The 22,482-nt window shown below is 38.3% G+C and overlaps 1 protein-coding gene across 5 annotated transcripts in view; it reads right to left on the bottom strand.

Moving 5' to 3' along the window:
* Nucleotides 1–22,482, bottom strand: part of LOC132492080 (contactin-associated protein-like 3) — a 154,578-nt gene that overhangs the window by 67,385 nt on the left and 64,711 nt on the right. For 4 of the 5 annotated variants that reach the window (XM_060101288.1, XM_060101289.1, XM_060101293.1 and 1 more), the window contains exons 4-9: nucleotides 21,837–22,040; nucleotides 20,694–20,869; nucleotides 19,482–19,625; nucleotides 15,761–16,022; nucleotides 9,908–10,054; nucleotides 462–633 (exon numbers count right to left, since the gene is read on the bottom strand). In XM_060101288.1, coding sequence (XP_059957271.1) covers nucleotides 462–633; nucleotides 9,908–10,054; nucleotides 15,761–16,022; nucleotides 19,482–19,625; nucleotides 20,694–20,869; nucleotides 21,837–22,040 — 1,105 coding nt within the window. The remainder of the gene's footprint in view (nucleotides 1–461; nucleotides 634–9,907; nucleotides 10,055–15,760; nucleotides 16,023–19,481; nucleotides 19,626–20,693; nucleotides 20,870–21,836; nucleotides 22,041–22,482) is intronic. The other variant, XM_060101292.1, reaches the window with a different exon arrangement.

The raw sequence follows: 22,482 nt of genomic DNA, 5'->3' as shown, positions 1-22,482 counted from the left end.
CCCCAAAGCTTCAACCTTTCTCAAAGGAAGAGTTACTTTTCATTTTTCCTGTAGAATAGGGAGTGTAAGGTGAATGCAGCTGACCACATAGAATTTTGATTTCCATGTCCTCAATGATCTCTTTAGAATATTCTAATCTGTTTTGTGCAGTGTTTGAATTTTTTAAAGTATATACTAATCAATAATTATAACAGCATCAATAGTATTCTGTGTGAATTAAGTAGCTTGGAGGCATACACAAGGAAAATTGATGAGAGTGTGTCTTCTAAGAAAATATCATTGGAAAGAAGCAATTATTTAAAGTTTGTCATTTTTGTTTTCAATGTAAATATAATTTTTCCCTATGGAATGTATATCAGTAATGGAGAAGGGGCAAGAATATGCTCTTTTCCAGTGGTCCATTTGTTTTTAATCTATTATCAAAAAGTTGAAAACAGGCATGCTGACATGAGATTGCCTACCTGTCTGTGAGGCCACAGGTGTCTATCTGGAGGTCACGGTAACTCCCCAGCGCCCCCTGCTGTATGGAGATGGGATCCACCGCTTTGTCACCAATGGAGATGAGCCTCAGGCAGCCCTGAAATCCGTCCAGGGGACTTGCACATCCAGGGTCAGAGCTGTTGTCGGGACAGCCTGAATGAACATGGAGACACACACAGGAGAAAATAAACAGTTATGAAAAAATATTGTATGGTATTTCTCATATGCAAAAATTGCTACCTCCCCCTGTTTGCAGACACCTGAAGATTTGACTTTCTACACCATTTGGGAAGGTCACATTACCCATGGATAGGGTGGTAGAGAGCTGACAAGAACAAAATTTGTTGGTATTGGTAACGTGTAAAAATAATAACTAAAGCCAGGCTTATGGAGAGATGAGAAGAAGGGAAGATGTGAAATCTGACAAATAGAATTACTGTACATTTAATTTAAGCAGTTTGATTTCTTTTTTGAAAGCATACTCAAGAAATCACTCCTTTTAGCGTGATGTTAAACTAGATGAACTAAGGGCATGTGATAGTAGAATCAGAAAAAAAGTTACAGGCATAATAGGACTTGCTAAATTTAAAATGCTTGAAAAATAATTTTAAATTGAGAATTGACCTGGACACCCTCCATTCGTCTAAAAACGTAAATATCCACTCTGTATGTGTATGTGTGTGCATGCATAGGCATATTTTAAAACACTTTTGATAATAACTGGTCTAAGAAATCTAATAGCAATTTATATTTACTTTTCTTTTTTTAATTAGGCACTTTAGTCAAATATCTTTCAACATTAACACATAGACAAATTAACAATATCTCATAATGATATGGCATTGCAAATAATGGAGAAAAATAAGCAACACAGAATATTCTATGAAAAAAAAGAAATGAGTTTTGATTAATTTCAATAATAAGAGTTAAATTTTACAAGTTCGGCTACAGCCATTAATTGGTTTGCTGTAACTCACCAACCACAATTCTTATAGACTGGTTTTGTTTTATCCTCCTAGGTTTCCAAAGAGACAATGCTCTTATAATGATTATGAGCAAGCACATGTCTTTGAAATCAAAATCAAAGCAAGATTGGGTCCAGAACCACCTTCTCCACATGGGGGGCCAGCAGGGTTTTGAGTGCCCTCCTAACCTCCACTTAGTTGTCCCCTAAAGGAATCACAGGTTCTTAAATTTGCCTACGGCAAGATTGGCAACGTAGGAGAGGAAGGGGAAAGTTAGGGTAAGAGCATAATATGGGACACTTTACAACACACCTGGCTCAGGCTTTTCAAAGTCAGTATCAGAGGGAAGAGGTGGAATGGGAGACTTTTCTAGATTAAAATAAACTAAAAAGACAAAACTGTTTGCATTGCATGAAGCTTGATTAGATCTTGATTCAAATGTTTAAAACAACCATAAAAACATATTGGGGACAATTGCGATGATTATAGATTTGGTATTAGATTATTTTAGGAAACTACTGTCAAGTTTGTTAAGAGCAAAAATGATACTATGTAGGAGAATATCCATATTTCAGGAGATGTATGTTGAAATATCTCGAAGTGTAGTGTCATGATGTATGTAGCTTATATTCAATGGTTCAGGGGAAAATGCAAATATAGAAAAATGTTAATTATTGAACCTTAGTGGTATGCGTATGGGTGTTCATTGTACTTTGCTTTCCACTTTTCTGTGTGCTTGAAACTTTTCATAATAAAAAGTGGTGGAGGGACTTAGGTGATCCTCAAAAAATTAAATAATTAAATGAACGCCCCCACCACCATTTCCCTCTCCTTTTTGGATTAAAGAATACAATTTATAAAGAAAAAAAAAAAAGAAAGTTAGGGTGAGAGGATGCTGTCACTGTGAAACGTTTCTGTAAAAGGCAACAATTTAGGGAAATCTGCTGTACAGAGCCCAGACTCCATTATTCCCCCCTTTTCAAGACTGAGGTTCTCCCCAGGATCTGCCAGGCTGAAGGGAGCTGACTCTCATAAGGCTGTGTCCCTCCCCAGGGACAACAGTGCCCAAGAATATAATGGAGTGATGCAATGCAGTGGCAGAGACCCATTTTCTCAACTGGGACCTCCCTGAAGGGCATCCCTGCTTCAGACTCCCCCTTGGGGTATTCAGAGACTTCTGTTGCAAATGCACTGCAGTTCAACTTGTCTCTCTGCCCATCCCAGCTGCTCTTTCAACCTTCCAGGTGTTGTTCCCAAGAATTACCCCCACTCAACCACCCACATGCAAATCTCCCATGCAGAGGCAGCTTCCTAGGGAACACAACCAACAGCCCTACATAGGACAAAAGGTCAAAGCATTTACTGAACTGAGTACTTCATTTTCATGTGCAAATATGAAAGGAGCACAACATTTTTAATACTTAACATTGTTTTAATTCCCAAAAATTGTGGAGTATAATTGCTTTACAATGGTGTGTTAGTTTCTGCTGTATAACAAAGTGAATCAGCTATACATTTACATATATCCCCATATCTCTTCCCTCTTGTGTCTCCCTCCCACCCTCCCTATCCCACCCCTCTAGGTGGACACAAAGCACCTAGCTGATCTCCCTGTGCTATGTGGATGCTTCCCACTAGCTACCTACTTTACATTTGGTAGTGTATATATGTCCACGCCACTCTCTCACATAGTCCCAGCTTCCCCTTCCCCCTCCCTGTGTCCTCAAGTCCATTCTCTATGTCTGTGTCTTTATTCCGGTCCAGCCCCTAGATTCATCAGAACCTTTTTTTTTTTTTTTTAGATTCCATAAATATATGTTAGCATATGGCATTTGTTTTTCTCTTTCTGACTTACTTCACTCTGTATGACAGACTCTAGGTCCATCCACCTCACTACAAATAACTCAATTTCGTTTCTTTTAATGGCTGAGTAATATTCCATTGTATATATGTGCCACATCTTTATCCATTCATCTGTTGGTGGACACTTAGGTTGCTTCCATGTCCTGGCTATTGTAAACAGAGCTGCAATGAACATTGTGGTACATGACTCTTTTTAAATTATGGTTTTCTCAGGGTATATGTCCATTAGTGGGATTGCTGGGTCATATGGTAGCTCTATTTTTAATTTTTTAAGGAACCTCTATACTGTTCTCCATAGTGGCTGTATCAATTTACATTTCCACCAACAGTGCAAGAGGGTTCCCTTTTCTCCACACCCTCTCCAGCATTTATTGTTTGTAGATTTTTTGATGATGGCCATTCTGACTGGTGTGAGGTGATACTTCATTGTAGTTTTGACTTGCATTTCTCTAATGATTAGTGATGTTGAGCATTCTTTCATGTGTTTGTTGGCAATCTGTATATCTTCTCTGGAGAAATGTCAATTTAGGTCTTCTACCCATTTTTGGATTGGGTTGTTTGTTTCCTTACTATTGAGCTCCATGAGCTGTTTATGTATTTTGGAGATTAATCCTTTGTTTGTTGCTTCATTTGCAAATATTTTCTCCCATTCTGAGGGTTGTCTTTTCGTCTTGTTTATGTTTTCCTTTGCTGTACAAAAGCTTTTAAGTTTCACTAGGTCTCATTTGTTTATTTTTGTTTTTATTTCCATTTCTCTAGGAGGTGGGTCAAAAAAGATCTTGTTGTGATTTATGTCATAGAGTGTTCTGCCTATGTTTTCCTCTAAGAGTTTGATAGTGTCTGGCCTTACATTTAGGTCTTTAATCCATTTTTAGTTTATGTTTGTGTATGGTGTTAGGGAGTGTTCTAATTTCATTCTTTTACATGTAGCTGTCCAGTTTTCCCAGCATCACTTATTGAAGGGTTGTCTTTTCTTCATTGTATATTCTTGCCTCCTTTATCAAAGATAAGGTGACCATATGTGCATGGGTTTACCTCTGGGCTTTCTATCCTGTTCCACTGATCTATATTTCTGTTTCTGTGTCAGACCATACTGTCTTGATTACTGTAGCTTTGTAGTATAAGCATAGTCTGAAGTCAAGGAGCCTGATTCCTCCTGCTCCATTTTTCTTTCTCAAGATTGCTTAGGCTATTTGGGGTCTTTTGTGTTTCCATACAAACTGTGAAATTTTTTGTTCTAGTTCTGTGAAAAATCCATTGGTAGTTTGATATGGATTGTACTGAATCTGTGGATTGCTTTGGGTAGTATAGTCATTTTCACAATATTGATTCTTCCAATCCAAGAACATGGTATATCTCTCCATCTGTTTGTATCATCTTTAATTTCCTTCACCAGTGTTTTATAGTTTTCTTCATACGGGTCTTTCACCTCCTTAGGTAGGTTTATTCCTAGGTATTTTATTCTTTCTGTTGCAATGGTAAATGGGAGTGTTTCCTTAATTTCTCTTTCAGATTTTTCATCATTAGTGTGTAGGAATGCAAGAGATTTCTGCACCTTAATTTTGTATCCTGCTATTTTACCACATTCATTGATTAGCTCTAGTTGTTTTCTGGTAGCATCTTTAGGATTCTCTATGTATAATATCATGTCATCTGCAAACTGTGACAGATTTATTTCTTCTTTTCCAATTTGGATTCCTTTTATTTCTTTTTCTCCTCTGAATGCTGTGGCTAAAACTTCCAAAACTATGTTGAATAATAGTAGTGAGAGTGGGCAACCTTGTCTTTTTCCTGATCTTAGTGGAAATGGAGAAACTTGGTATATCTTTAAATCTTATAGGTGACTTCTACTTACTGCACTTAATCACTAAGAATGTTAGGATAAAACATAGGAAACATTAAGTTAATATATAGTTTTGTGGAATCACTGTTATTCCTTTTCTGTTTTCTTCCTTTTCTCCATATCACCAGCCTCAGACTCATCCAAAATACAATGTAGTATCTAACTATATCTGTTAGGAGAAAACAAAACCATATCCAGTTGTCACGAGGAAAGCTTTCTGAAAGCGAAACTTTAAAGAAGGAAAGTTTGAGCACTTAGTGCTCAATTCTCAGTTATGACATAAAGGTCAGGAAGTAGGGTATCACAGCCCAAGAGAAGCTCAGGGCAGGAGACACTCATTTGTCCATACAGATGGCTGCCCTGAAGCCCTGGTTGTAAAATGGCAGAGGGCCATTCATCAATGACCTGATTTGGAATGGAGAGTGAAATGGACATTGAATAGTTATTGGTAAATTAATGAAAGATATCCACCATGACTGAGGGACTCAGAAGTTTAAGTACCTCTGAGGATGACAGATAAATTGTCACTATGTCACTGCACCAGAATGGGTCCTCAGATGAGACTTCATTAGACTTGTCATAGGCTTGTTGGCCTGCTGATGTTTCACAGAAGGACACTCGGGGGATTTTGAACATAGCTTAATATTCCCTGACTCTGCAGTTCAAGTATGCTATTGAGTAGTACAAAGATTCCACAAAAGGGAATTTATTAAGAGCTTAACTTTCCACCACTCTTAATAGCAGGCACCAAAAATCTGTGTACAGTATACTATAGTGAAACTGCTGTTGAAAGACAAACTATAAAAAAAAAGCACAGGCTAAGAAAAGGCAGAAAAGGAAAATGAGATATCTAGATCACAGATCTCTCATGGGATGTTTAAGAAATGCTGTTATTAGTATATAGATGACCCTTCTCATGGTAAGAAAGCTGTGCTCTGAGACTAACAGGCCAAAACAGAGACTTCCAGGTAGCCACAGAGCCCTGGTTTATGCTTCTGTCCTGCAATAATCACTGAGATCATCTCCTTTATTTGCTAAAGTGTCCTGAAATTATACGGTCACCCTAACTAATAGCAAGCCGTACTAGTCTTCTTTTACAGCATTGCAACGACATTTGACTGATCATATAATGATAATTGGAAACTTGCAGTTGAATATCCATCAGGAAAACCAGTAATGGGAAGGAAACCTGGTCAAGGAGTATTTCAGAACACCGGGTATTGTTTTCCGTGAAAAATCAGATATCATTAACTGGCTTTCACCTAGTTGACCCAGGAACACTGGCTTTATTAGTCCAAATATTGCTAGAAAGCATGGATTGGATGAAGTTCACTTCCATGTCAACATCACACATATTCTGGTACTGTTAGACACTAATCAAAAAGATAAGTAAACAGATACTGACATAAGCTACTTTTTGGATTGAATAAATTACTCAGACATTGGAGTTTTCAGGGTAGAGCTTCCACTCAAGCTGTAGCTGACCTGTCCTACTTTACCCAGAACAGGGCTGGAACGTCCAATGAATTATGGAGACAAAGGGGCCCTGAGCAAGGGTTCTACATGTGCATAAAACTTGTGAATATAATAAATCTATTGAGAATCAGAACTCCATGCCTGTTGGTCCTAGACATCCCTCTCCTGGTTTTCCTTGAGTAAAAATAGTATCCACCTTTTTATTTAACATTAGTAAATTAGTGTGTTTTGGTTTTGTTTGTTTGTTTTAGTTTGGCAAAGGCATTACTTGAATTTTTAAAAGAGTATATATTCTTTCTCTAGGAAAAAAAGATGCTGCTGTGTCGATATAAAATGTACAGTTGACTAAGTTCGTTTGACTCAGTGGCTGAAACTGTTCTGTAGGAATCAACTGGATATTTATAGCCATGCATATAGAGGTCACTCTATATTTATACATTGGTTAGGAAGAAAGTGCTGTGACTGCAAGTTCTGTTTTTGCCACTCAGTGCCAACACAGAATTACATCAGAAAAATAGGAAAGTTGTAATGAAGAAAAGTCATTATACTGTCTCATGGAATGTTTAAACTGTAATTCCACTCATCTTAGGGACACTTTCTTCTTGTAAACTATATTAACAAGACAGCCTGCACATCAGCACAATTTTATGAAAATACACAAGAAAGGCTCATTATACATTTTTCAACACATTTCCTCTAGAGCTCTAGGGTTCTTTCATAGATATTAGTGGAGCCAACGGCTGGGTCTATGTACACAACCAATGTGACAACTGTGGGTTCTTGAGCATTCATTCATCTTAACCATTGGAGCATGCCACTAAAACCATGATACTGACTGTTGTTTCACTAAATTGACTGTACTTGTGAAGAAAGTCAGATAGTTTGTGCATAAGGAAAATTTAAAAATCATTGGTAAGATGGTTCTTAGCCGCTGTACCAATATTTATAGCATTTTTATAATAAAAAATGGGCACAATCAAAATGTCTATCAACATAAAATGGTGAAATAGATGTGTAAAACATGGTATAATATGCAGCAAAAAGCATACAGCCATGAAAATTGATTAGCTATTCATATCTACATGGCTGGACCTCAAAAACTAATGTAGAACAAAAAAAATGCAAGTCACAGAAGAATGAATGCAGGATTATCCTATTTATAAAGTTAAAAGCAAGGCAAGACAATTTATTGTTTAAAGGTACCTACATACATGATAGATTACAAAGAAAAGCAATACAAAGATTGGTTTAATAAAAGCAGGGTAATACTTAACTAGGGGAATGAAAGTCTGGTGGAGCAAGGGGAGATTCAAATGTGTTGTAGTGGTTAATTTTGTAGATGAGGGGATGCACCCACATATATTCTTTTAGGAAACAATAGTAGTCTTCTTAAAATGTGTGCATATGATCTATTCCATAGTAACGACTGACTCATGTCACATCAGTTATGTAAATATTTATGGAACGTACCTACTCTCATGTAGCTGTGCATTCCACATTCTGAGTATGTAGAATGTTCAACATGAAAGATGATTCGAAAAGTACTTTTTTTTTTTACTTTTTAATACAAAATGTTAAAGGTATTTTATTTTGTGTCATTAAACACTAGAGCACAGATTGTTCTTTCTATATCTTTTAGTGCTTCAAAATCTTTTAACTTTTAAATTATAGCTCTTGGATAAATTCTTTATTTAGTTTTGAAGGAATCTGTTTCTCTCCAGAGCTATAAAATCCATCAGAAGTGTAAAGTTTTAAAAGAGTATCTGGGTCAGAAATGCGTCACATTTAACAAGCAAGGAAAGAAAGCAATCTGATCTTTTAAAGCTGCTGGCACGATTCCACCTTTCACAGTAAAGGTTGCTTTAGGGGACTTTGAAAGATTAAACAACCTGATTCATGGTTGATGTGCTTGCTGTCAGTTCTTAAGGGAGAATTTTATACTTTCTTTTTGGGCTATCAAGCTATCTCCACCATGATTCCAAACCTATTTTAGAAAAAAAACAAGTATAAAGTGCAAAACAGCAATAACGTCAGAGAGGACTTCAAGCCAAGATTGAAAAATAAATCTTACAGGTGACAGTTCTAAGCTTCCAGTGGCTCAGGATTTTTCACTTGAATGCCCCAGGGATGGAGATTTATTACCTTCAGAAGCTCCCCCTCCCTGGTGGAAAAGCTCCTGGATGGACTCAGTCAAAGTCCACTAAGCAAGCAAACACCCATACACTACAGTCCTGGGGAGATGGCCTGGTGCTGTCTTGGTAAAATCCATCACTAAGCAATGAGTGACATATTAATAGCCATTAAATTAATTTCTTCCTCTGTTGTATATAATGATGCCCTTTGTACAGGCAGTGGGAATAGAATGTTTCTTAAATTTAAAGTGCAACCACCTGGGGATCTTGGTGAAATGCAGATTCTGGTCAGGAAGTCAGAGACAGTGCATCTGCATTTCTAAGAGGCTTCCAGGTAATGCTGATGCTGCTGGTTCATGGACCACACATTGAGTAGCCAGGCTCCAGGCAGAAGAGAAGCCAACAGACAGAAGAAGAACACCCACATGCAGCAATAAACTTGGCACATAAAACCTGAAGGAAAGGTTACAAGGGTCACTTGGCATTAAGAAAATTCCCTATGGCAAGGTATTAAGGGTGAGAGAGAGAGCAATGACCTGCAATATTGTCTGCACATAGAATCACCCAGAGAGCATCAAGAAACCTGTTGTCCAGGTCTCGGGACCAATTAAATCAGGATTTCTGGGGATGCAGCCAGGCATCAGAATTTTGAAGCTTTCTGGGTGATTGCAATGTGCAGCCATAGTTGAAAACAAGTGTCGAATTTAAAACCAATCTTATTATGTGCACTTTTTTTTTTTTTTTTTCTGGTACGCGGGCCTCTCACTGTTGTGGCCTCTCCCGTTGCGGAGCACAGGCTCCGGATGCGCAGGTTCAGCAGCTATGACTCACGGGCCTAGCCACTCCGTGGCATGTGGAATCTTCCCAGACCAGGACATGAACCCATGTCCCCTGCATCGGCAGGCGGACTCTCAACCACTGCACCACCAGGGAAGCCCTATGGGCACTTTTAAACAAAGCCAACTAGTAGACTTGCATTTTAGACCATAATGTATCATCTTTGCCCACTCAGCATTCCCAATGACTATAAGTGAAAGAAAAAATCATTCTTTGGTCATAATTTTCATTTAACAACATGGGTTAGAAGGCAGGAGCTAGAAAGACAAAGATGGTTTGATGGCCAGTGTAGCTCAGTTCCTTTCACTTACCCCCCAAATAATAGGTGTCGCCTGAGTCAATCTGCCCATGCAGGGAATGAGCCATGGAGGCTGCCTCACCATCCACCATCACACTCAGGTGATTCCCTTTTGCAGATAAGGACACAGAATGCCACTGCCCATCATTCAATCCAGCACCTGGAAGTAAACAAAATGGGTTAAAAGAGATTCCTATCAACCCTACAGATGCCTCTAAACAGAGCAAGTACTTGAAAACAATATGATACCTACCTTGGACCACCTGCCACAGACCACCAAGAACTCACCTGAACCTCACCCAGGTCATTTAGCTGGCTGGGCAATGGAGAAGGCACCACGGAAGACACAGAGAGACAGAGAGAGGTGTAGGGTAGATGTGGGCTTGGTTAGGGGGGTCTAAGTAGGCAATTAGGTGATGTGGAATGCTGGTCACTCTAATTTAGAGGAAAGGGCTACCCATGTCAGTAGGAAGAGGGGCTTGTTGAATAAATTTTGTAATTGCAGAGGGTCCTTGCATCTTATCCACCACAGTCATGGACTGGCCTGTCTGGTACTTATTTATGTAATAACAAAAATGATTATGTTCAGTTAGGAATATTACAGCCTAGATGCACACTGCCAGGGGTGTTTTTCACTTTCTCATCACTCAGTTTATCAGAAATGTGCAAATAGAAAAGAAAAGAAAGAAATCAGAATGAAAGGGGTAAAGAGGAAACAAGAGTGGATCGCCCAAACATTCTGCCTTGGAAAGTGCAGCACTGGTTTCTTCAAGTCTTAGGGCCTTAATTGAATAAAATTTCCATGAATGACCCTGAACAATCATGAAATGATAAAATATTTCCAATTACATGGCATCAGACGTATTTCAGTCTCATCTAGTCCATCTAGTTTGAGATGTCGAGAAGTACAGGTATTTTCCAAAAATGTAAGTTATAAAAATAAAAACTTTTTCTTACTTTCGTTTATTGTCATTGTCTATAATAATCTGGGTAGACTATTTAGAAAAAACTATACTGGCAGTCTTTAAAAATAATAATTTAAGTATTAACAAAACATGAAAATTCATAGAATATAAAGTTATAAAACATTACATTAAAGTATGTGTGTGTATGTGTGTGGGTACATATTCAAGCATTATATAAACATGGAAAAGAGTGGCGAGAAATATTCTTAAATATTAACCTTCTTCTTCTTTTTTTTTTTTTTTTTTTTTTTTTGCTGTACACAGGCCTCCCACTGTTGTGGCCTCTCCCGTTGCGGAGCACAGGCTCCGGACGCACAGGCTCAGCAGCCATGGTTCACGGGCCCAGCCGCTCCGCGGCATGTGGGATCTTCCCGGACCGGGGCACAAACCTGTGTCCCCTGCATTGGCAGGCGGACTCTCAACCACTGCGCCACCAGGGAAGCCCTACCTTCGTTTTTGGATGAGGGAATTGTGTTTTTCACTTTATATCATTTTTACATTTTCTATTCTTTTTCCAAATTTGATACAGTATATTAAGTTATTATTACATTATTATTAAAAAAAAAGATTATCAGTCCTTTAAAAGCAGCACTGTCTCTTGAATCCGTGAGAAGAAATATCTATATTTTCTTCAAGTAGTAGAGCTGAGAATGGTCAATTAGTTGAATTGTTGACCAGCTACCAACTGTGCATGACTCTCCTACAGACTTACCTGCTGCATCTTCTATTGAATGAAAAACCGATGCTGTGTCATGTAGATAAATCAATAAGCAGTACGTGTCCCAGTACACTCACCCAGACAATTTGTGTTCGTTTCTACTAGATTATTTTGTGGACACAACCACCCACCAAGTTTCAATGAGTAACAACTAAGGTTTGTGTCTTGCTCTGGCCCTAGGCCAGCTGGGTCTCTGACCTCTGTGTTCCAGGCGTTTATTCATGCAGGACCAAGGCTAATGCACAGCCCCCATCCCTGTCTCACGACTTAGAGAAAACGGCACTTGGGAGAATCTTGCTATGGCGTTGGCAGCTTCTACACAGATGTGGCCCAGGCCCCCTCAGCTCACGTGCCATTGGCCAAAATGAGTCACTTGGCCAAGGGCAAGGGATTCCTTCCCTTCACAGGAAGTCACTGCAACTCCCACAGCAGTCCCAAGAGATGCATGTTTCAATTAAGGGGGCAGGGGGGAGGGGAATAATTGGAATCTTTAGAAATTATGTTGGTCAACAGGGAAGGGGGTCATAAAGAAATACTTTCACTCACTGAAAAACAACAGTGGGATGACTGCTTGATTTTTTGATGCCATGTGTGAGCATGCTAGTCAGCTGGCATGTCTAATCTGAGCACCTTCGGGAATGTCCCAATATATTTAACTAATATATTTTATGAATGATAAAGGTACAGACTGTTTACAGCTCTGTAAGTTTAGAAGTCAACCTGTGGGAATTAGAAGTTATGTTAGAGTCCAATGGAGATGTTAGCCCCCACCCCCACCAAATATGGTGGTATTCCTGGGAGAAAGTTAACCAGTCCTATCTAATTTAATATATTTTGGTATGTATAGCCCAATTGACCATGTGAATCCACGTCCCTCAAATGCTCTTCAAACCAGCTTTTTTTTTTTCCTGCTTGATCTCTCATTAATGACTTTGACATGGACTCAAGATCCACCTGAATGGGAAATGTTTCTAACATGATCCAGAAGGTCAAAGATCCTGTTGTGAAAACAGCTATAACTTTGTTTCTCTCAGAAACATTAGTTATGATACTTCCCAACACTTTCTCACTTTCAGGGAGGGGACAGTTTTAAAGTCACTAGTTACTTCTACCACATGCACATGTACACACAATAAAAATGTTAGACTCTTGCTTTTTGTTTTATATTTGTGAAGCCAGAAACATTTTCAAAAACTCAACACTGGTTCATGAAAGATCATGAGAAAAGCCAAGAACTAGAATATGGAGGATTTAGGTTAGACACTTAAAACATATATTATGAAATTGAAATAAAGTTTTGAAAGAAGTTCTGTAATCCTAGAGCTAAAGAGAATGAACAACAACAACAACAAAAATCTCTAAATGTTCCTTCCAGTCTTATCATTTGGTGTTTCTCTTAAAGGTTACATAGTATACCTGTCAGTATGATAACTATGTCCACTTAAAACCTGTCATTAGGGCTTCTCTGGTGGCGCAGTGGTTGAGAGTCCGCCCGCCGATGCAGGGGACACGGGTTCGTGCCCCGGTCCGGGAGGATCCCACATGCCACGGAGCGGCTGGGCCCGTGAGCCATGGCCGCTGAGCCTGCGCATCCGGAGCCCGTGCTCCGCAACGGGAGGGGCCACAACAGTGAGAGGGCCGCATACCTCAAAAAAAAAAAAATCTGTCATTAAAACCCAGTATTTAGTTTGATTTTGTGAACTATTTCCTCTCTCTCCCTCTCTCCCCTTCTCTCACCTTCTCGCCCCTCCTTTGTCTCCCTCTCTACCTATCTAGCATATAGTTATTTCATGGGAGAACTTGCAGAAAGCCCCCAGAATATCTCCTTGAATTTGTAATAGATGCCATCTGCCTATATAATATAAGACTGTTCTTAGAAAAAGTGGTCATTCTAATTCAAAAATAAAATGCAGGCATTTATATTCATTTTCTCCATCTATCCATTATAATTCTCCTCCTTTGTTTTTCTTTAGTGTGGTTTCAACTCGGCCCACTTCTGATGAAAGGACAGCCTGTTTCCCAGGCAACACTATTGTCAAAGGTTGGATGGAGACCAGAGAGTAGATTTTGTATGTTTGATTTGTGCTACTATGAAGATGATGCTAATTCTATCACACTCCTCCAGCCCCTCGAAAGGCTTCAATCTGGGGGGATGCCATGGTTGTGGGACTAGTGTTAAAATATTAATAACCAGAAGTTTTTAATAAACAGTGCTGTGCTAAGGGTTTATATATGTTATATCCCTGGATTCTCACCATAACTCATATTAGTGCCATTTTAAAGATGAGGACACTGAGGCTTCAGGAGAAGAAGTGGGCTACATATCAAAGGGGCAGAGGCCGACTTAGAAACATGCATGGGATGGGAGTCCTCTCATACACCCCACTCACTTGCTTAAGCCACGTAATTTATTCTAATAATAGGAGATAATGACCACGGCAGTAGAGACAATTTGGCAAAGGGTGGAATTGTGTCTTTTCTTACATAAAGGGAGCTCCATCGGTGAACATGCACACTCATTTTCTCCCTCTTCCTCTGTTGCTCCCACTTTTTCTCTATTTCCACGACACTTCCCCACCTGGGCCCAGCCATATGAACACACATGCACCAGATTATCCACTCCTGGTACATTTCTCAATCTCTTCAGAACTATCTTGAGATAACTATTGGGAAAAATTATCTAAAACCTGGAAATACACTAAAAGATGTCTTTTCAATGTCATTTAATGAAATTTAAGTTTCAATCTGATACATGGGTTGGGTACTTGATACAAGATTTAAAGTGGAAAAAAAACTGCAGCCTGTTTTATTTTTCAACTATTTCAAATGTATAAAAGATTCCTCTTTATGTGCTACTTAAGCAAGCATCATGAGAAATTTCTCTTTGGTTTGCTTCTGAAAAATAGCACATTACACTGTAAAACCTTAAAAATTGGTGCAATAAAGTATTTATGTAATGTGTCAGTGCCAGCTTACAAAAAATTCAATAACTAACATATATGTGTGTTGGGAGGAAGGGTGGTGTGTGCCCATGTTACACAACACTAAAAAGCTATCTCTTTTAGCTCCTATTACATGTAAATTATAAATCTACACAAACCAAGATTTAGGCAGTTTACTGAATCTGAAGTGACACTATCAACTCAGTTCATTTGCATGCTGACCATCAAATCTTTTTTATTTATAAAAAGAAGGGAAAATTTAATTTTCATTCCCAGCTTTTCAGTCCAAAACTGATTACCATAGGTCAGGCAAGATATTCCTTTCAACATTCAACATTCAACATTCAACATTCAGGGAATGACATGTCATGGTCCTGCTTGGGTTTAAATTTTATCAGTTTTAAATGCAAAGCAGTCCCCAAAGTTCAAAAATAACATGACTTAGAAGTGAGTCTAGAAATAAACAGGTTCTTCTCAGAAAACTACAGAACATTCACCCAGTTAGAAGAAGCCTTATCAAAAACAAGTAGGTACAAAGGAAGCAGTGGCTCTGATGTAAGAGGGAAAAATAACTTACATTATTTTGAAAATCAATGTGTATATAGGTTTAAAACGCAGTTCAAAGAAATCTATTTTCTCAAGACTACTTGGGATTAGGCTAATGTCTTCTAGTGTTTCAAGTTTACTTCTAGTTACTGACCACAAACATAAATAATTTTTTTCCTTTTTTTAAATTTTATTTTTTTATTGAAGTATAGTTGATTTACAATGTTGTGTTAGTTTCAGGTGTAAAGTGATTCAGCCATATATAAATACATATATTCATTTTCAGTTTCTTTTCCCTTACAGGTTATTACAAAATATTGAATATAGCTCCCTGTGCTATATTGTAGGTCCTTGTTGGTTATCCATTTTATATATAGCAGTGCTTATCTGTTTATCCCAAACTCCTAATTTATCCCTCCCTCTCCTCCCCCTTTGGTAACCATAAGTTGATAATCATTTATTTTTAAACTTTTTGATAATTATGCTTTGATGTAGGTAAACTTCTGTCACATTGACTGACACACCAACAGCCTGGAGTTACCTATTTCAAAGGAAAAAAGAATCTAGTAGGATTATGAATATCTCATGGATTCAGTCATTCATTTATTTTAGAGATCACCAATCTTAGGTTTACATGTAAGAAGGTACAGTCATGGCAAATACCTATACATCATCTCAGAGAAGATGTTTATTACCTGCTGTGATGTCCCTTACTGGATGTCCAGGCTGGGAGAGACTCAGCTTGAGTTTTCCATCATTAAGTACAAGGATGAAAGCTCCTGACCTGTGTTGAAACTGACTGGTCAGCAACAGCCCTGCTCTGTTCCACGTTCGAAATTGGAAGATGGCAGACACTTTGTCCTCTCCGGAGGTGCCTGGCAAAGCCAAGTAACTCCTGGAGCTCAGAAAAGTCATGGGGACAGTTTGCGGGTGCGAGCAGGAGAAGGACACATTTCCCTGTGAATACAGTGAAAGAGGCTTTAGGAAGGCACAGGACGGATGTTTCCATTTCACTGACAACAGATTTTCCAAAATTTACAGAATTTCTTATCAATGATCCAGCAATCTAGGCCTTTACAAATTAGGCTTCCCCATGAAACTTAAATCCAAATTTACCTTATAGGTCCCTCTAAGCACTGTTCAGCTGGGCTAACCTATTTCTGAGTCTCTTAGAAATTGTCCATCTTCTCCATTTCTCAGCATTTGCAAAGGAATCACAAGCCACATCTCTCCCAGGCCTAATGCTGGGTGTGGGATACAAGAGTAGAAGAGACAGTTTTCTTCCCTTGAGGTGCTAGATGTTTTTATCCAATGGGAAGGCTAGCACCAAGCGTAACTTACACCAAAAACTTTCTTGTACTTGCCTTGGTTATGTAAATGAGATTATAAGTGTGTCACTCAGGTAACAGATACACCTTACTCTAGGTAGGAGACGTGCTTTTGTGCGTCTGAAGAAAAGGATATTATGGCCAGGCTGGTCCTGCCATAGGCAGGCTGGTTTTGTCTCCGAAGGTCTCACAAACCAAGTCACCCAGGGCGATCAGTCAGCCTAAGATCTGACCTGCCTAGCAGGTTGTTTTTATTTTTTATATAATTCTGTTTTTAAAGACACTTTTAATCCCTAGGATACTTCTATTGCTCCAGGAACAAACTATTTTTAATTATAGTGTCTGGATGGGAAGGACTTAATGTAACTCCAACTAAGCTCTCTACAAAAATTTTCCCTGGGATTAAAAAAATTTTCATAAATTTCAGATAGAAGAATAAATGCCCAAACATTGTCCTTTCTCTCCAAAAAATACAATGCAAAGAAAAACGGTGAGGCAGCACTTAACTTACCAGATAGCAAAGCATACTATGAAGTCACTGTAATCAAGTCACTGTGTTATTACTATAGGAAGAGACATAGCAGTGGGACAGCATAAGGGACCCACAAAAAGATCTGAGAATATATGTAAAGTTAGTATGTAATGAAATTCAACTACGTGGGATAAAGTTTGGGTTAATTACTAAACAGTGTAGGAACAAATGGATATCAATAAGACAGCATATAAAAATTAAACTTTATCATATATCACATAAAGAATACATTTCAGACAATCAGACTTATTTTTTTAAAAAATTAAAAATAGGGGCTTCCGTGGTGGCGCAGTGGTTGAGAATCTGCCTGCTAATGCAGGGGACATGGGTTCGAGCCCTGGTCTGGGAAGATTCCACATGCCACGGAGCAACTAGGCCCGTGAGTCACAACTACTGAGCCTGTGCGTCTGGAGCCTGTGCTCCACAACAAGAGAGGCCGCGACAGTGAGAGGCCCGCGCACCGCGATGAAGAGTGGCCCCCGCTTGCCACAACTAGAGAAAGTCCTCGCACAGAAACAAAGACCCAACACAGCCAAAAATAAATAAATAAACAACTGTGGGGTTAAAAAAAAAAATTAAAAAAAAAATTAAAAATAAATAGATAAATAAAACCAATTAAAAATTCTTACAAGAAAATCCATGAGACCATGTATAGGTTATAGGATTTTAGAGACATTCCAAAGCTATAAAGAAATACACAGACCTACTGACCACATACCAATAAAAATATTTATATACTTAATGTATCACATAATATTTAATATAAAATGGATAAATCTGAAAAAATATATGGACTATGAATGACAAAGGATTATCTATCAAATATAAAACTCTCTTGTAAATTAACAAAAAGTTAAAAAAATAAAATAAAAAATAGGGAAAAGAGTAAGACTGAACAATGATCAGAAAAGCAAATCCAAATGGACGAGAAACAGGTGAAAAGATTATTTAATTCACCAGTAGTCACATAAACATGAAGTAACAATGAGATATTAGTTCACGTTCCTTGAGCTGGCAAGAGTCTAACAGATGTGGAACATGTGGCTGTCTGAGATGTAATGGAAGGGCTCTATCATACTTTGCTGGTGGGAAGTGTCATGTTATAGCTTTTTGGAAGGCAATCCAACAACATTTATTAAAATTTAAAACTGTTTCGAACTTTCAACCAAGAAATTCTACTTTTGGAACTTTGTCCCATCAAAATGAAAGCCCCCAGTATCTGAAAACACATGTGCAATTGTGAGCTTATAGTTGTAAAAAAGTAGAGATAAAGCAGATGCCTTGGGTAGGAAATGACTAAATAAATAATGGTACACTTTCATAATGGAAAGTGATGTAGAAATTCTAACGTGGAACTATTCCTGATAACTGAAAAGAACTCCTACAAGGTATAGTTGAATTAGAAAATCAAAATGGAGAAAAGCTTATATAAAATGACTTTTTTAAAACAATGCCAAATGTGGAGGCATATAAATTCATAAAAGCATATGTGAGTATGAGTGTACCTATCTATAGAGGATTCCTTTATAGATCAGTATAATATTATGGACCAAAGAAGGAAGGACAAATGCTAGCTTAGTAACATCTCAGCTTGATGGAGGGACTAGCTACGTGGAAAGAAGGGAGAAAGAAGGAAGAGGAAACCAATCAAAGAGAAAGACATGGACTTCCCTGGTGGCGCAGTGATTAAGAATCCACTTGCCAATGCAGGGGACATGGGTTTGATCCCTGGTCCGGTAAGATCCCACATGCCGTGGAGCAACTAAGCTCGTGCGCCACAACTACTGAGCCTGCACTCTAGAGCCCGAAAGCCATGACTACTGAGCTCACGTGCCACAACTACTGAAGCCCACGTGCTCTGCAACAAGAGAAGCCACTGCAATGAGAAGCCCATGCACAGCAACGAAGAGTAGCCCCAGCTCTCGGCAACTAGAGAAAGTCTGCATGTAGGAACAAAAACCCAATGCAGCCAAAAGTAAATACATAAATTAATTAATTAAAAAAAGACACTGCATTAAAAAGCTTTATATGATTGTACTTTAACATCTTTGTGAAAGTATTCATCCGTTTCCACATCTATATAAAAATTAAACCAAACATGAACGAAAAAGTACAGTAGCCTCTCTTTATGCCAGGTTCTGCATCCTCGCATTCAACCAATCAGGAAAATATTTAGAAAAAATATTCCAGAAAGGTCCAAAAGGCAAAACTTGAGTTTGCCCTGCACCAGCAACTATTCACATATCATTTGCATTGTATTTACAACTATTTATATGCCATTTACATTGTATTAGGTACTATAAGTAATCTAGAGTCAATTTAAAGTATATGGGAGGATGTGCCTGGGTTATATGCAAAAGCTGTGCTATCTTATACAAGGGACTTGAGCATTCTTGGATTGCTCCAATAGGGGGCGTCCTGGAACCAATCCCCCAAGGATACCTGTACATATGATTTGTACCTTCCCTGCCTTCAGAAGAGGTATATTTTAAAGCTGAATCAATCAAAAAAATTACAGCTCCCTTTTCTCTTGAACTTGCATATAGATTTTCTTACCATGATGAGGACCTGTGGTTTGTGTTTCTTGGACAAATCAGTGATATCCACCCCATTATAACAGAGATTTTCAAAGCAGCCGTGAAAGTTTTTATGCGGGAACGCCACTGATTTTCCATGTCGAGGAATCCCTCCGAAGCTGATCTTAGAAAGAAAAAAATGACATAAATAATATGGTTTAATGATTTTCTGAGTATCTGCCTAAACATGTATGATTAGCAGGTACAGTGACAATTGTCTCAAATCTATTTGGCATTATTTTACATTATCATGTTAATTTCAAATGAAGCTTCATATGCAGATTTACCAGTGTTTTATTTAGTACATTTAGATAAATACGTTAAATATACTTCTTACAAGTTGCTGCTCATATGGCTCTGTCATTTTTGTTGATGAAGAATGCTGCATCTTTATGTCCATGGTAAATCTTGATTTGTGTGACAATGCAGCCTACTGTGATGATATTCTACTTTATAAACCAGCCTGTAGGATCCTGGTCTTTGCCATGATTCTGATAGGTTAGAATAATAAAGTCATTGATAATATCATTCAAGACCAGAATCTCCAGCTGGTCTTTGCTGCTGAGGACACTCATACCAAATGAATGTTGAAATCCGGCTTGCTGAGAGATGCACTGAGCAGAACTGGCAGAAAAAATGCTGCTTTTCAGCGTAGGTTAGACACACATAGGCAACATGCTGCATATATTGTTAGGCCTTTAAAAATCCCAAGAAACAGTATTCTTTCTGAGTTGTGAGCATTTGGCTTTCTTGTTACTTAAAAAATCAGGTTGGAATATATGGTGATTACTTCTCCAAGTTAACCTAGGTAGCTATTCCTGTTTAGGATTGCCCTAAAACATAGAAATCTCCAAGGTAATATTCACCGCCAAACACCAGATGGAATACAGAAGAACTGTGCAAACAATTGCATTTAAAAATGTTCCTTGTTTTATTGGTAGCTCTTCAGGTATCGATTTCCTAAACTTAATGACTATTTACTCTCATGTGAAGACTAACATCTGTAAGGGATAAAATGTCTCAGTGGCTCAAGCACACATCTCCCACTGTGCAATTATCACCCATAGGGAATATTTTACCAGAATTCTGAATTACTAGGAAAGGGAATTTCTCTATGTAGTAGTATTTTCTCTAGAAGGTTACCTTGCATCTAAATGATAAAATCTGTCATACTTAAAAAGTCATTTTCCACCTTATAATCAAGATCCCCATAGCTGGACTCTCCCTGTGCCCGAAAATGATGAGTGTGCGTGTCCACGGTGAAGTTGACATCCGTATCGAGGAGCTCAATGAGGACCGAATGCCAATGCTGGTCATCCAGCAGGCTGCCCAGCATGAGGACATCAGGGGAGGGCAGGTTAGCATCGCCTGAAAAGAGAGGAATGGTAAAGGCACTGCTCCATCCAGCTCAATACCAAGATGTCTACAATATTTTGAAGTTCAGCACTTCTCACAACAGTTACACTTTCCTGACATCATTTTATCCCATGAACTGGTCAGCTGCTTTTAGCTTAGTCCTAAATACAATCTTCTTTTGATCTTGAGTAACATATTCTATCTTACTTGTTTTATTATTATTATGCACTGAATTTTCATTTTTCTTGAAAATATTTTCTTCCTAGGACCTCATTCATAAGACTACTTCAAAAATTTACGACAAGCCACTCTTGTCTTTATGATATTATCAGATTATTTATTGAGCATCTGCTACTGATCTTATACAATTATCAAGCTATAAAACTTTTTGCGTAAAGGCGTACTCAAGATACACACATGTTGTTCTTAGTATGGCTCAGTTGTAGGTGACCATGTTTCCATTTGCCTGGACAGTTCTGGTCTTCAGAGTAATTATTTATAGGGTCTGCTTTCTTTCTTAAAAGATTTTTTTTTTAATTTAAAGAAAAGCAGACTGCCACATGAAGTGCCTTATTTGGATGTGTCTGGAGTCTTGGAAGCTTGACTACCCTATGTTCTCCTACAAATGGACCCTGAGAGCTTGTTTGGAGGTTCTAGCAGGGGAGCACAGCTACTTGTATAGCCTTGACTGAAGAATGGTCCTTCTCTATCGGGGAAGGTCATCCCCTTTGACCAAGCCCGCAGCTTCGGGAGGGATGTACATGGAGCAGTGAGGGAGGAAGGGGACACCTGCCTAGACAGCCAGGTCAGCCAAATCAACCCTGGCGATCAATGGGGTGACAGATGTCACAGCCAGATCGCCCTCACATCCAAAAGTATTCTGGTTTTAAATTAACTACTTAACTGTGAAAAAATTCATTATAAAAAGATACTTTCGTCCAAATAGTATTTCTAAAAACACCACCTTGTAGTTTTTTACCTGAATTAAGGAATAAGATGAGTTTTCCTTTAACTAACTCCAGGGTGATATGTTTACCATTTGGTCCTTCTCTGTGGAGTAGAATCCCATTGTTCTCTCTGGTTTTAAATTTCAAAGAAATAACTTCTTTTGTTGGATTCATGGATTTCTGATTAAATGTGTACAGCAAGGAACTTTTCCCATCAAAATGAACCATCTCAGATCCTACAGTGGAAGACATTAAAAAGTGGTCTAAGTATAATATGTTCTTATTAGTGCATTGAAATGTGTAAGTCAACATACACATACACATACATAGCATACCTCTGGTTTGTTTAATGCAGGGGGAAAAAACTCTACTGCTAAGTTTCTCTTGATACTGGTAGTTGATATATCTAAACTCCACTCTTAACCTTTTCTGACATTGTCCCCAAAATGTATCATCTAGAAATACTCTCATTGAATAATTCTAATTGCTCCTGTCTTTTATTGTCCTATTTTCATCCTGTAAATAATAAAGATCAGGAAAAAAGCTGAAGTCAATCTCCCTTGAATAAAGTCTCCTTGCATGTTTAACAGTCATTCAACATTTCTGTTTTTCTGAAAAGTTATAATAGTTCTCACACACTGGTAAGAGGTAAAATACCAGTGTCACTCAATGTAAATG

The sequence above is a fragment of the Mesoplodon densirostris genome, chromosome 6 (genome assembly GCF_025265405.1).
Source record: "Mesoplodon densirostris isolate mMesDen1 chromosome 6, mMesDen1 primary haplotype, whole genome shotgun sequence".
Classification (NCBI taxonomy): Eukaryota; Metazoa; Chordata; class Mammalia; order Artiodactyla; family Ziphiidae; genus Mesoplodon; species Mesoplodon densirostris.
Note: the sequence above shows the minus strand (reverse complement) of the source record. Positions and strands in the feature narration are given on the sequence as shown.